The following is a 13,546-nucleotide window of genomic DNA, read 5'->3' on the forward strand; positions in this document are numbered from 1 at the left end:
TGAGGCCGATGCCAACTGCCCTATATTAGAGGAAAAAAAGTTCTATCTGATATGAATTACTTTTTGGTTTAAAGGATTTGCACACCTGAAGGGGACAATTTTTTTTTTTCTTTTCTAATGGGACATAGCATTTCCACTGCTTCGGCCCCCAGCTCCATTCTTAGCCTAATTTCACCCTCCAATATGGTGATTGACAAGCTGCAGAAGCGCTAACTATCACCTAGTAGAGGGCAGAGTTAGGCCTCATTCAGATGTCTGATTTTCACGTACATGTTATCCCTGTTTTTTACATATAGCACGTGTACCTGTGATAGTTTATAGGGCCATTCACATGTCCGTGATTTTTGGTGAAAATTGCTGAGACATGTTCAATTTTTGATCCTTGGGTCAGATCAAAATTGGCAATGCAAGTCAAAAAAAAAAATCAGACTGCACTTGGATGACATCAGAGTGTGGTCCAAATTTCACGGAAAGTCACATGGGAGAAGGTAGAGAAACTTTTTTTTTTTTTTCTTCATGTACAAGAAAAACTGATGACCGCACTCTGATCAAAATATTTGGTTTCCTCTAATTCGGGGCAATTGGCATCAGTCTCAAAGTCTTTTGTCTTTCTTTGGGTTAACGGGGTAGGACCATAGGTTGGACGTGGAGTATGACATGTCAGAAACTAAAATTGGTTGTTGCATAATTTTGGATAAGTTGGCAGTGAGAAAGTTTATCCTACATGTCAGCCTGCAGTTTACAGTAAATGTTTGGGTTTTGTAGACCACCACAAGGTCTTCTATTTTCTAATTCTTTATTGAAGATCCTTCACGTCATATTTTTCTCAGATAGCAGTATTCTGGACCTGGTCTGCACTGTCGGACTATGGTCTACAACTTGTTTAGAATATTTTTATTATTGCGTAGAAGTTATTTTATCTCTGAGTTTGTTCCTTGTTTCTCTTGCAGCTAAAACAACCTGCGCAGAGACGGACTTCACCTGTGACAATGGCCACTGTGTTTTAGCCCGTTGGAAGTGTGACGGAGAGGAGGAATGTCCTGATGGAAGTGACGAATCTGAGGCCACCTGCAGTTACAGTAAGTATGCAATGGGAGTTAAATGGATGTCCATCCCTTTATAGGGACAAATATCTCCTATGAAAGTTTAAATAGTAACTATCAATTTCTTTTTTTTTCCCATAAATCAATAATACATGGGAAAATCTACATTTTTCTCCTCCTGGACTGATCTTTCATTCTCAAAATCTTCAATTCACTGGTAAAAAGTGTCTTAAGTGAATACAGATTTTCCCATTAGTGAGATAGAAGACAGTTGGTGCACATAATGTTCTATGAAGAATTGGAACTATCATTTCAGGAGAACTTGCAGCTGAATGTCTGTGTCTGCCTCTAGCTTCTTCCTTCTTATCCCTCTCCTCTCCATAGAATTTTAAAAGCACCAATTGTCATCTCCTCTCTCAGTAATGTAACTATTTGTCTTCACTGAATACAGATTTTACCCATGAATTGAGAGTGAAAGATGAGTCCAGGAGGGGTAAGAAGCAGGTTGACCTATTAAGATATAGAGTTGCATATTTTTTGTGTACTAATGATTTATTAAAAAAAAAAACGAATAAATAAAAACCTTAATAGTGTCAAGAATTAGAGAGGCACTCTGGATACTTAATCAAGTTTTTAGGGTCTATGTCCAAATTCTCATGTTCTGTAAAGTGCAGTCTTTTATTTTATTTGCTGATAGGGGAACAGCTTATTCATTCTGCCAGCACTATAGGTGTAGGCACTTACTTTCACTCACTTAGCATGCATTGTGCCCACCATTGTCCAATATCTTAACTGCCCTGAACTTTAAGGACTCCTCTCTATGCCGGTAGGCAATTTGACAAACTGGAAACCTGCGAGCTCCGGCATCCCTTTCTGTAATCCGTCTCATCCTTACTGCTGCTACAGACAAATTACACTGGCCGACACTTTGGAGTGAATTTTTAGGGGTTCGACGACGTCAATTTTTAAATCAAGCGATTTGCAGATTGTCTTTTTTTTATCAGATTAGCTATCAAATAAGATGAAGTTGTCCCCACTGACTTCCCCCACACCCGGCTCTGCTAGACCGACAGGACTCTCCCTATACACACATAAGGGGAGACCAGTCGGGCAGGGAGAAGCCGACGGGGATCTGTCTTATGGGTGGTCCTCTCAATCACCTTGTTCCTGGCTCTCTGCGTAAGGTAAGTTTTACTGATGACATCTGTACTTGACTTATGCTACCCGGGATTTATGATGACTGGTTCACTTAAAGGGGTGTCCGGTAATTGACAACGCCAATATAGAAAGAAAACCCAATATACTTTCCTTTTAGACTGGCACTGCTTTAGTGATATTGGCGCTGCGATTGCTGGCTGTCACACAACATTGTTACAAAGCTGCTGCAGACAATCAGTGTCCATTGATTGTCTGCAGTGCTTAGTTATGTTAGGCAGAACCTTTCCCTCTGGCTGATGCTGATGGGCTGCAGTGCTCACATGACCCAACAATATGACCGCCGATGAGCTGTAGCCTTCATACTTCCGGCAGACATAACTGTTGCATCAGCCTGAACAGTGGGCGCTGCAGCTGATCTGATTGGCAGCAGTGGTCATGTAACATAATTTAATTTTACCACTGGGAAATTAGTATATGGAGTTTTTTTTAATGTTATGTGGGACAACCCCTTTAAATAAATGGCTAACCAGAAATGGATGGTCTGAGTCCATGCCAGATAAAGTTGCTCTTTCTTTGGGTTTAGAGCCTCAGATTTCTTTTTATACAGTAAAAAGTTTTACAAACCCAACAAAAGTTTTTAGTAGCATATGTTCTGTCCCAGCTGGTATCTCTGTGCCTACTTCAGTTCCATATGGCCTTGAGGAGAAGACGAGCCAATATGTAGGATCTCTAGCGCTGCTGACCCTCGGATAATTGCCCCATGTTTCCTTGTTTTTTTTTAATATTCTCTGATCTGATACTTATAATTAACCCCATATGGTTTTCCCTTTTTGTTTTGAACTTTTGTACTTTTCACTCCGGCTAATCAGTGTGGAAAGGGCAAACATGAATGTCTAGCCTGGCGGTTTCCGATCATGTTTGATTCCACGCTGTTCTGAAGCCGCGGGTCACCGCAGCACATTCAGAGCGGATAATTCCCACGCTATTTCACGCATCGGCTGCCGTTCATCGAGTTTCCCGTCCATCACACAATCTTCTCATCGGAGCGGCCGAATCTGCAAGATCAGTTTTTGCAATGCTTTTATTTGCCCTAATAACAATGACTGAGATTTTCATTATCGGTGTGAAGAGCGGCCTCGATGTTTCCGAGACTGTAATTAATCTGACATCTGTCTCCAGGACGCAGATCTGATCATAGACCCATTTCTTCAAATCCCTGGAGTGGAGGTTGGGGGAAGGGTGAACTTCATAGAAAAAAACAGCAATTTTTTTTTTTTTTTGTTCCTTGAGAATATTGTTTGCGATGATGATAATAAAATGTCAGCATCCCCCTGAGATTGAAGGTAACATTTGTAATTTCAAAACACATTTCTTCTCTGGAGAGTCACGGTGTACAATTCTAGAAATCGAGGCTGATGACACACGAACAGGACTTCCTCCGTGATCCTCACTGGGTGCGTTATTGCTCGATGACCCCATTATGTACTGAGTCTTGGTTCCACCATATAAAGAGCAATTCAACTGTCTCTTTGTACTATGTAGAGGATAATGTTCCACCGTACACTTCCTTATTATATGAGGATATTTAAGGCCAAGTCACAAAAATTCCCTTGTGCCCTGAATATTCTTACATTTTTGCAGTAGGTGATACTTTCTACTTACAGTTCCCACCTCCGCTACCGCAGAATGCCTTTCCAAAAAGCAAGGGTACGTCCTCACGGGACGGAAATGCGGATTTATACTTGAGATCTTTAATAAATTCCAACGCAGCATTGATTAATTCATGCATTACATGGGTGGAAAAAGGACACTGATCGAGAAAGTTGGAACTTTATGGACTCGAGATAGATTAATCTATTGCTTGATTATTTATTATAGATGGAACATTCACATTGATTAACACTTTTCTGACCCCCAACAGTCTTTTTGATATTGTGTAGAGGATCCTGGGTCTGGTTGAGCACTCCTGCGTCTGACAGAGGCAGCAGGAAGCCCTAAGGAGAAGGCAGAAGTGGTTTATCACCGCGTCTGTCTTCCCATTTGCCATTTACATTAAAGTCTATATAGTGAATATGAGCAATTGGCATTGCCAATGATTCCATTGTACACTGATCACTGAACGTTGGGTCTCTGCCAGGCACAACAGAGACCAAGTTACAGTAAAAAGTGGAACAAGAATTTTTTTTATAATATATTTGTGTGTATATCTATCTATTGCTCACACGTATGTATATGTGTGTATATATATATATATATATATATATATATATATATATATATATATATATATATATATATATATATATATATATATATATATATATATATATATATATAAAAATATAAATAATACAATAAATACACACAATTTGTGTGGTTGTGTTAGTATATTCTGGATAAAAAAGAAGCTACGTGTATTGGATATCAAAATACCTATAATAACTAGTGTTGATCGAGCACTAAAATGCTCGGGTGCTCGAAGCTCGGGCCCAGCTCACCGTGATACTCTGGTCCTCGACCCGAGCAGCGAGCCCAATGTTAGTCTATGGGAGACCCGAGCATTTTTGCGGCGGCAGCCCCCGCAGTCTGTAGAAAGCCTAAAAAGTGCCCAAAACGATAGTGTCAGTGCTCAAATGACATGGGGACAGCATGGGCATCGCCCCAGGAAGCATTTCTGATCCCCAGGTCACTGCTGTCAGCAACGTGGTCAGAGGTATTAAGCCACTTTTACCGGCTCACAAGAAAACGTTCAAAAACGAAACTGAAACGGTTTTCCTGTGAAATATGTTAAGGAACATCCTTTCCAGGGTAAAGACTTGTGTATAAGGTAAAATAAATAACCAAAAACAAAAATACTCCTCCACACCTTGGGCTATGTTCACAAGTAGCATTTTTTATGCGTTTTTGCACTTTTGTATTGCTTTCAACCGTGACAAATGCATTCACCGGGAAATGTCATTTTAACATTTTACAACCTTATCTGGCCATGTGCTGTGTGACACATGCATACAGTGCTGAAAAGACATGGGAACAGCATGGGGAAGACCCCTGGAAGCATCTCTGACACCCAGGTCACTGCCTAAAAGTGTGCCCATCAGAAGTGATCCTTGCCGCATCAGAAGATGCAGACTTGGAACTGTCCCCGTGCAAGTCCTTGTCTATCTGGAATGGATATTAGTCCTGAGAAGGACTGTTTGTTTGATTTTGCAGGCTTTAGAGACCCTACACTACCTATTTTGCAGTATAAATCTCTCCCTAGCTCAGTAGCACTCTCCCTACACTGTCTGTCGGTCATGCCTTTTTGTTAAGAGGGTGCATTTTAAAGTTAGATTTGTACTAGTAAAGCATATTTTTTTGAGCAAAAACCACACACCGCCTACCACACGCGGTTTTAGACAACGTCATGACTGTGTCTCAGTGCGCGGTCTGGCCTTACCCTCGTACTTTTCATTAATTGCATGTGAGATGTGTATTGTGATGTTCTGCTGTAGATGGGCTGCAAAATGACTTTCCCTTCGTGCTGTATTCCTCTAGCCGTGCTTTCATTACAGCGGCCGGACAGCATTGTAACAGTATTATCCTAGAGATTACCCCATATCTGCAGGTTAATAGCCTTAGGGGACATGACAGGTTCACTTTAAAGAAAAGTAACATGTACACTCTTCTGGCATCTTCCACTTAGAAGACGCTCTACTTTACAATACGAGTCAATGCGAGAGCTTAAAAGATGTTTGGGTGGCTGCTTTTGGAATTTTGTCAGCAATTTTTCTTAAATTTCCCTCCCATCTTTTTAATCCGGTGGAAAATAAAATAGCATTTTTTTTATCTTCTGCTTGAAAAACAAACGCTTTGACGCCTATAAAAAGACGCAGTGTGAACATGTCCTTAGATCACCCATGTAAACCCTGTCCAAACAGAAACTCCGATCTCCGCTTAGAATTTCCCGGCCTGCGGGCACAAACCTCCGTGCTAAAGATGGTGTCTGTAAGTTGGGCATTATATTTGATGTTTTTGTTTATGAGCGCAGGCGTCTTAGTGAAATGTTTGTCTTAGAAATGTCAGGCCTTGAAGTGCGCTTCCCATTAGCATAAATGAAGACTTCAGGTGTAAAGCGTCATCTCGATGGGACGCGCACAGCGCTTGATATTTATGATCTGTGCCCGGCGAAGATGAATATGGATATAGTAATTGCTCACAGTGGAAGCAGACATTTTATCCTCTGCTGCAGTTCACTGTAATGTAGAGTACAAAGTCACAGGGAACAAAAGACAGATCATTAATCGGCCCGTAAAATGCCCGCTTCAATGGCAGAGGGAGCCATCGTGGCTCCAAAGCAGTATGTAATCTGCAGCTGCACATTAGTGTGCGCCATTACCATGGTCGGCATTAGAATATATATGGGACGGTAAGAGTATAAATATTAAAAAAAATTATTATATATAGAATTTCTTTTTTTATTTATACTCTTACCGGCCCATGATACACTGAACATCATCACTGGTAGTCCTCAAATATGTACTGTAGTATTCCCATTACTAGTAGTACAGGGGGGTATATAGTATTCCTGGGGTGTTTAGTATCCCTGTCACTAGTAATCCTTAGGTATATAGCAGAGCTGGACTGGCTGTCGGGCAAATGTGACAAATGCCTGATGGGCCGCATCAATTTCTACATTAACAGTATCGGCGTCCTCAAGAGCCACCATCTCCCTGCTCCGTCACTTACTCCAGCCTGTGACCTGCTGGAGGCCAGTGCATCGCAGGGGATGTCTGGCAGTGCGATGACGTCACTGCATCGAACTGCTTGCATCTAATGCGAGACAGGGTGGAAGAGGAGACGGTGGTTGCGGTAGACGGGAAGCCTGTATAAGGTGTGTGTTTTTTTTTTTTTTGTGGGCTGTGATGATCTTTACACTGTGTGGTGGGACCTCCATATTGTATGGGGTGCTGTCGGGGGCAGCATTATACTGTATGGGGTGATTTGGGAGAGGACCACATAAATATTTGGTGTGTGGTCTGTCTTTCTCTACCTGTCCCCCAGGTGTCGTGTGGGGTCGGTCTCTACCTGTCCCCCCTGTGTAGTGTGGGGTCTGTCACTCTACCTGTCCCCCATGTGTAGTGCGGGGTCTGTCACTCTCTACCTGTCCCCCAGGTGTCGTGTGGGGTCTGTCTTTCTCTACCTGTCCCTCATGTGTAGTGCGGGGTCTGTCACTCTCTACCTCTCCCCCATGTGTAGTGCGGTGTCTGTCACTCTCTACCTGTCCCCCAGGTGTCATGCGGGGTCTGTCACTCTCTACCTGTCCCCCAGGTGTCATGCGGGGTCTGTCACTCTCTACCTGTCCTCCATGTGTAGTGTGGGCTCTGTCTTTCTCTACCTGTCCCCCATGTGTAGTTCGGGGTCTGTCACTCTCTACCTGCCTTTTGTATGTAGTGCCCGATCTCTCACGTTCTACATTCCCTTTAGGACGGCCACAAATTTTAATGCAGATAACTCACGTCCCTAAATTAAAAAAACCCCATGCTTTTGTGTTACGGACTTAACATATTGCCAAAGAATCAGAAAAATAGCAGAAATTAAAAAATAAATGATTTAGATAGAGTGTAAAAGTGTTATGACGATACATTTATTGTGAGGTTTACTATGAAGTTGTATATAGAGATTGTCACTGCGGCTCTGGAGGTGACTGGAGAATAAGACCTGATGTAATAGCAGAACTGTGAGTGCAGCTCTGGAGGTGACTGGAGAATAAGACCTGATGTAATAGCAGAACTGTGAGTGCAGCTCTGGAGGTGACTGGAGAATAAGACCTGATGTAATAGCAGAACTGTGAGTGCAGCTCTGGAGATGACTGGAGAATAAGACTTGATAGAATAGTGAGTGCAGCTCTGGATATGAATGGAGTATGACATTAGTGGTAATGTGGAGTTGATCAGTGAGGATCACGAGAAGGCAGAATTGCTAAATGTGTTCTACAGCTCTGCATACACTAAAGAGCAGCGAGGCGGATGAAGTCGATCCCAGCGCTATTAATACATCGTCCTATCTCAGTAACGTGAAATTCATTCTTCACTGAATACAAATTTTAGCTATGAAATGATAATGAATGATCAGTCCAGGAGGAGAAAGAATCAGATTTCTCTGATAAGATATTTGACAAAGTTGCTTATTTTCATTTGTACTATTGATTTCTGAAATAAAAATAAAAACGAAGGTTACACTTAAAGTTCTCTGCTCCGTTATCGCTGGCCCCTTGTACGCAGCCAGCAGGTAGATTGCTGGATGAGAGCTACGTGCCCCTGAGGCTGCTGAGGATTTGTGCACAGAGTTTCATTTATTTGCCAAGTCTGTTATTTTAGGGCCGGGGTTTAGGAGTGGGATGGTCACTGCTGTACTGGACTCCAGGCTTTACACTGGTGCGGCTCTAGAGCTGGTCAAAGGGTTTGGAAGTGCCTGTATAAGATGGAGAAGATGAGCGCTGCTGGAAAGAACAAAGCGCTGCTGGAAAGAACAAAGCTCTGCTAAACAGTGGCATGCTTATTGGGACCACTACAATGTTGAGCTCGCCCATCCTATCCAGCCTGTGTGAACATTGGCCTGTACATAGGAAAAAGTCTTGCATTAATTTCTTCTTGCTGAAGTCGTTAGTTTTCATAAAGGGCTCTTGGCCTTTCCTAGGAGGGGGTCCGACCGCTGGGATCAGAACCGATTGGCAGAATTCTGCCCCATGGGGAATGAATAGAGCGGCAGTCGAGCATGGCCGAGTTACTCCATTGTAACGTGCATAAAAGTGCCGTATTCTGCCCATCATGTGGGTCCGATCGGTTGGACCCCACCAACATGTGCAAACCGTCAATAGCAGCAGGCAATGTACAGTTAAATAGAATGGTGAATCAGAGAGACAAAGTCTCCATGATCTATCATTCGGCCTTCCTCTGTGTGTCTGACACTCGGCGTGATGCAGGCGTGATGACGTCACTACATCGCGCCTGCTGTGTGGAGTCCTCACACTGCACAGACCCCAGCAGCACGCCAGGGGAACAAGGGTATGTAAATGGTGTTTTTGTTTTTATTTACATGTCATTACTCATGGGGTCCATCATCCTGTGGTAGAAGGGGCACTGTAGGGGCATCATGCTGTTGGGGGTGTTAAATCTGTGTTGGGGGCATCATACTCTCTGTGTGGGGTGAGGATTTACTGTGGTGATGTCACATCGTGTATGTGGGTGGGGAATTTTTTGGGAGCATCCTACTCTATAATGGCCATGAAAGGGTTCTCATAGCTGAGAACACTACGGGGCTTATGGAGTTCAATAGGGGCATAATCATTGTGTATGTGCCGCAGTACATGTCCTCCTCCCTGTTTATAAAAGTTGGAAGATATTACTCTGCTTACTTTGCCGAATATTTTTTTGGAGCAATGGGCAGGTCCCAATCAGAACTTTTTGCTATGGAGCCCCATTGATGTACGTCCCTGCCCACCTGCCCAAAGTGATCACCTGTCATGTGGATATTCGATATTTAATAATTTGTTTTCACCAGACAACCTCCTTTAAAAGGACCTTGTCATTAGATTCATGCTGTCTGAACCACGAGTAGCAGGAATAAGAGTTTGGGTGCATGATTTTCCTCCCAAAATTTTCTTCTTTTCGGATTAAAAAAAAAAAAAGTCATTGGGTATATAGTATTCCTCTCATTATTAGTCCTCGGGTGTATAGTATTCCTGGCACCGATCCTCTGGTATATACCATAGTATTCCTAGCACTTAGTCTTGGAACTTGTAGTCCTTGGGTATATAGTATTCCTGCCACTGTTAGTCCAGGGGCACAGAATATTCCTGTTCCATTATTAGTCCTAAGGTGTATAATATTCCTAGCTCTAGTAGTCCTCTGGTATATGCCATAGTATTCTGGCACTGGTAGTCTTTGGGTCTTTGGGTATATAGTAGTCCTGGCACTGGTAGTCCTTGGGTATATACCATAGTATTCCTGGCATTGGGAGTCCTTGGGTATATACCATAGTATTCCTGGCACTGGGAGTCCTTGGGTATATACCATAGTATTCCTGGCACTGGGAGTCCTAGGGTATATACCATAGTATTCCTGGCACTGGGAGTCCTCGGGTATATACCATAGTATTCCTGGCATTGGGAGACCTTGGGTATATACCATAGTATTCCTGGCACTGGTAGTCCTCGGGTATATACCATAGTATTCCTAGCACTTAGTCCTGGAACTTGTAGTCCTTGGGTATATAGTATTCCTGGCACTGTAGTCCAGGGGCACAGAATATTCCTGTTCCATTATTAGTCCTAAGGTATATAATATTCCTAGCTCTGGTAGTCCTCGGGTATATGCCATAGTATTCTGGCACTGGTAGTCTTTGGGTATATAGTATTCCTGGCAGTGGTAGTCCTTGGGTATATACCATAGTATTCCTGGCACTGGGAGTCCTTGGGTATATACCATAGTATTCCTGGCACTGGTAGTCCTTGGGTATATACCATAGTATTCCTGGCACTGGTAGTCCTTGGGTATATACCATAGTATTCCTGGCACTGGTAGTCCTTGGGTATATACCATAGTATTCCTGGCACTGGTAGTCCTTGGGTATATGCCATAGTATTCCTGGCACTGGGAGTCCTTGGGTATATACCATAGTATTCCTGGCATTGGGAGTCCTTGGGTATATACCATAGTATTCCTGGCATTGGGAGTCCTTGGGTATATACCATAGTATTCCTGGCACTGGTAGTCCTAGGGTATATACCATAGTATTCCTGGCACTGGGAGTCCTCGGGTATATACCATAGTATTCCTGGCACTGGTAGTCCTTGGGTATATACCATAGTATTCCTGGTACTGGTAGTCCTTGGGTATATGCCATAGTATTCCTGGCACTGGTAGTCCTTGGGTATATGCCATAGTATTCCTGGCACTGGGAGTCCTTGGGTATATACCATAGTATTCCTGGCACTGGTAGTCCTTAGGTATATGCCATAGTATTCCTGGCACTGGGAGTCCTTGGGTATATACCATAGTATTCCTGGCACTGGGAGTCCTTGGGTATATACCATAGTATTCCTGGCATTGGGAGTCCTTGGGTATATACCATAGTATTCCTGGCATTGGGAGTCCTTGGGTATATACCATAGTATTCCTGGCACTGGTAGTCCTAGGGTATATACCATAGTATTCCTGGCACTGGGAGTCCTCGGGTATATACCATAGTATTCCTGGCACTGGTAGTCCTTGGGTATATACCATAGTATTCCTGGTACTGGTAGTCCTTGGGTATATGCCATAGTATTCCTGGCACTGGGAGTCCTTGGGTATATGCCATAGTATTCCTGGCACTGGGAGTCCTTGGGTATATACCATAGTATTCCTGGCACTGGTAGTCCTCGGGTATATACCATAGTATTCCTAGCACTTAGTCCTGGAACTTGTAGTCCTTGGGTATATAGTATTCCTGGCACTGTAGTCCAGGGGCACAGAATATTCCTGTTCCATTATTAGTCCTAAGGTATATAATATTCCTAGCTCTGGTAGTCCTCGGGTATATGCCATAGTATTCTGGCACTGGTAGTCTTTGGGTATATAGTATTCCTGGCACTGGTAGTCCTTGGGTATAGACCATAGTATTCCTGGCACTGGTTGTCCTTGGGTATATACCATAGTATTCCTGGCACTGGTAGTCCTTGGGTATATACCATAGTATTCCTGGCACTGGTAGTCCTTCTGTATATACCATAGTATTCCTGGCACTGGTAGTCCTTGGGTATATACCATAGTATTCCTGGCACTGGTAGTCCTTGGGTATATACCATAGTATTCCTGGCACTGGTAGTCCTCGGGTATATACCATAGTATTCCTGGCACTGGTAGTCCTCGGGTATATACCATAGTATTCCTGGCACTGGTAGTCCTTGGGTATATACCATAGTATTCCTGGCACTGGTAGTCCTTGGGTATATACCATAGTATTCCTGGCACTGGTAGTCCTTGGGTATATACCATAGTATTCCTGGCACTGGTAGTCCTTGGGTATATGGTAGTCCAGGGGTATATAGTATTCCTGTCATTAGTACGGAGTTCTGGTGGTCAATTGTAACAAGAATTAAAAAAAAAAAAAATAGGTGAAAGATTGGCTTCTTTTTTTTTTTTTTTTTTTTTTTTTACAACAAATTGTTCTAACACAACTTCAGTGATGTCGGCTGGCAGACTGACTCCGAAGGGTTTTTGCGTACATTCACCTACTGGCGAACGCCCGTACTACAAGCGACCCGCCCTGCAGAAGACTATTGCTGCTTCTGCTTCTTTCGGATACCCCCTCGTATATCTCATGCCTCATTAATGTTACAAGCTCTTAATGAATTAACTTGCTGTACCCTAATAAATCATTTGTCTTTCTTCTTCATTGAAACCTAAATATCACAGTGGCGAGCCGAGCCGGAACGTGGAGACAAAGGCCGCCACATTGTGTAATGGCCGAAAGCTGAATGCAAGGTCGTTCTCTGAGCCAAAAAGCTTTTTCCTTTTGGAGATCAGTTCATAGAAGTAATCTGGGCTTTATATATAGGGAGTTCTACAAATATAGAACTAATTAGCTGGCAAATCTTGCAAGAGGAAGAGCCTGCCTAATTCAGGGCTTTGATAGGAAGCAACGCAATTAGTGACATACATTTTCATTAAAAACCCAGTTGGATTTGTGAGCATTGCACCCCGGCAAAATGTAAGTGAAGTGGGCACTGACACTGACCCAATACTGTGCACAGATCCTTATTCCTTTCAGAGGCCTAGGTCTTTCACTGGCTACTACATCGCCACTCTCGGTTACTCCCCTACTTAAATATAATAATCTCTCTTTACGGAACAGTCGTTGTAAATTACATTTCTTTCTGTCTCCTGGATGGGGTTTGTTAATCAGGCTTGATCCGGAAATCTTGGCAAGAATGGCAACGTTAACCTTCTCCATCCTTTTTTCATTACCTGCTGGGTCTTTGTCAGCATCGGTTTGATTACTACAATGTAAATAGTGCGGCTCCCAGAGCAGAGAGGTGGTCGAGCAGTTAATGGATTATGGGGGGAGGTGATGGTCATTTGTGCCATGGTGAATTCGGTGTAGAAACGCTGAACGTATTTACGGTCACACAACCCATAGCAGTTCATATACCAAATGCTTTTACAAGATCTAAAGGAGCCAAATCAAAAATTTGCATCAAATAAAAATGCTCAAAATTCTGCAAACATTTTGTGCAACACCTTTTTTTTTGTGCAATAATTGAGCTCTGGAATCAGATGGGAAAAGGATAGTATTTGAAGGAGTTTAGTTGTCCTCTTGGTATG

General features: G+C 42.9%; 1 protein-coding gene across 2 annotated transcripts in view; it reads left to right on the top strand.

Moving 5' to 3' along the window:
• Positions 1-13,546, top strand: part of LRP8 (LDL receptor related protein 8) — a 216,088-nt gene that overhangs the window by 114,472 nt on the left and 88,070 nt on the right. For both annotated transcript variants that reach the window (XM_073643442.1, XM_073643444.1), the window contains one exon: positions 951-1,079. In XM_073643442.1, the coding sequence (XP_073499543.1) occupies positions 951-1,079 (129 nt within the window). The remainder of the gene's footprint in view (positions 1-950; positions 1,080-13,546) is intronic.

Source organism: Phyllobates terribilis, unplaced genomic scaffold, assembly GCF_046119375.1.
Source record: "Phyllobates terribilis strain yellow unplaced genomic scaffold, ASM4611937v1 Scaffold_8__6_contigs__length_399053987, whole genome shotgun sequence".
NCBI lineage: Eukaryota > Metazoa > Chordata > Amphibia > Anura > Dendrobatidae > Phyllobates > Phyllobates terribilis.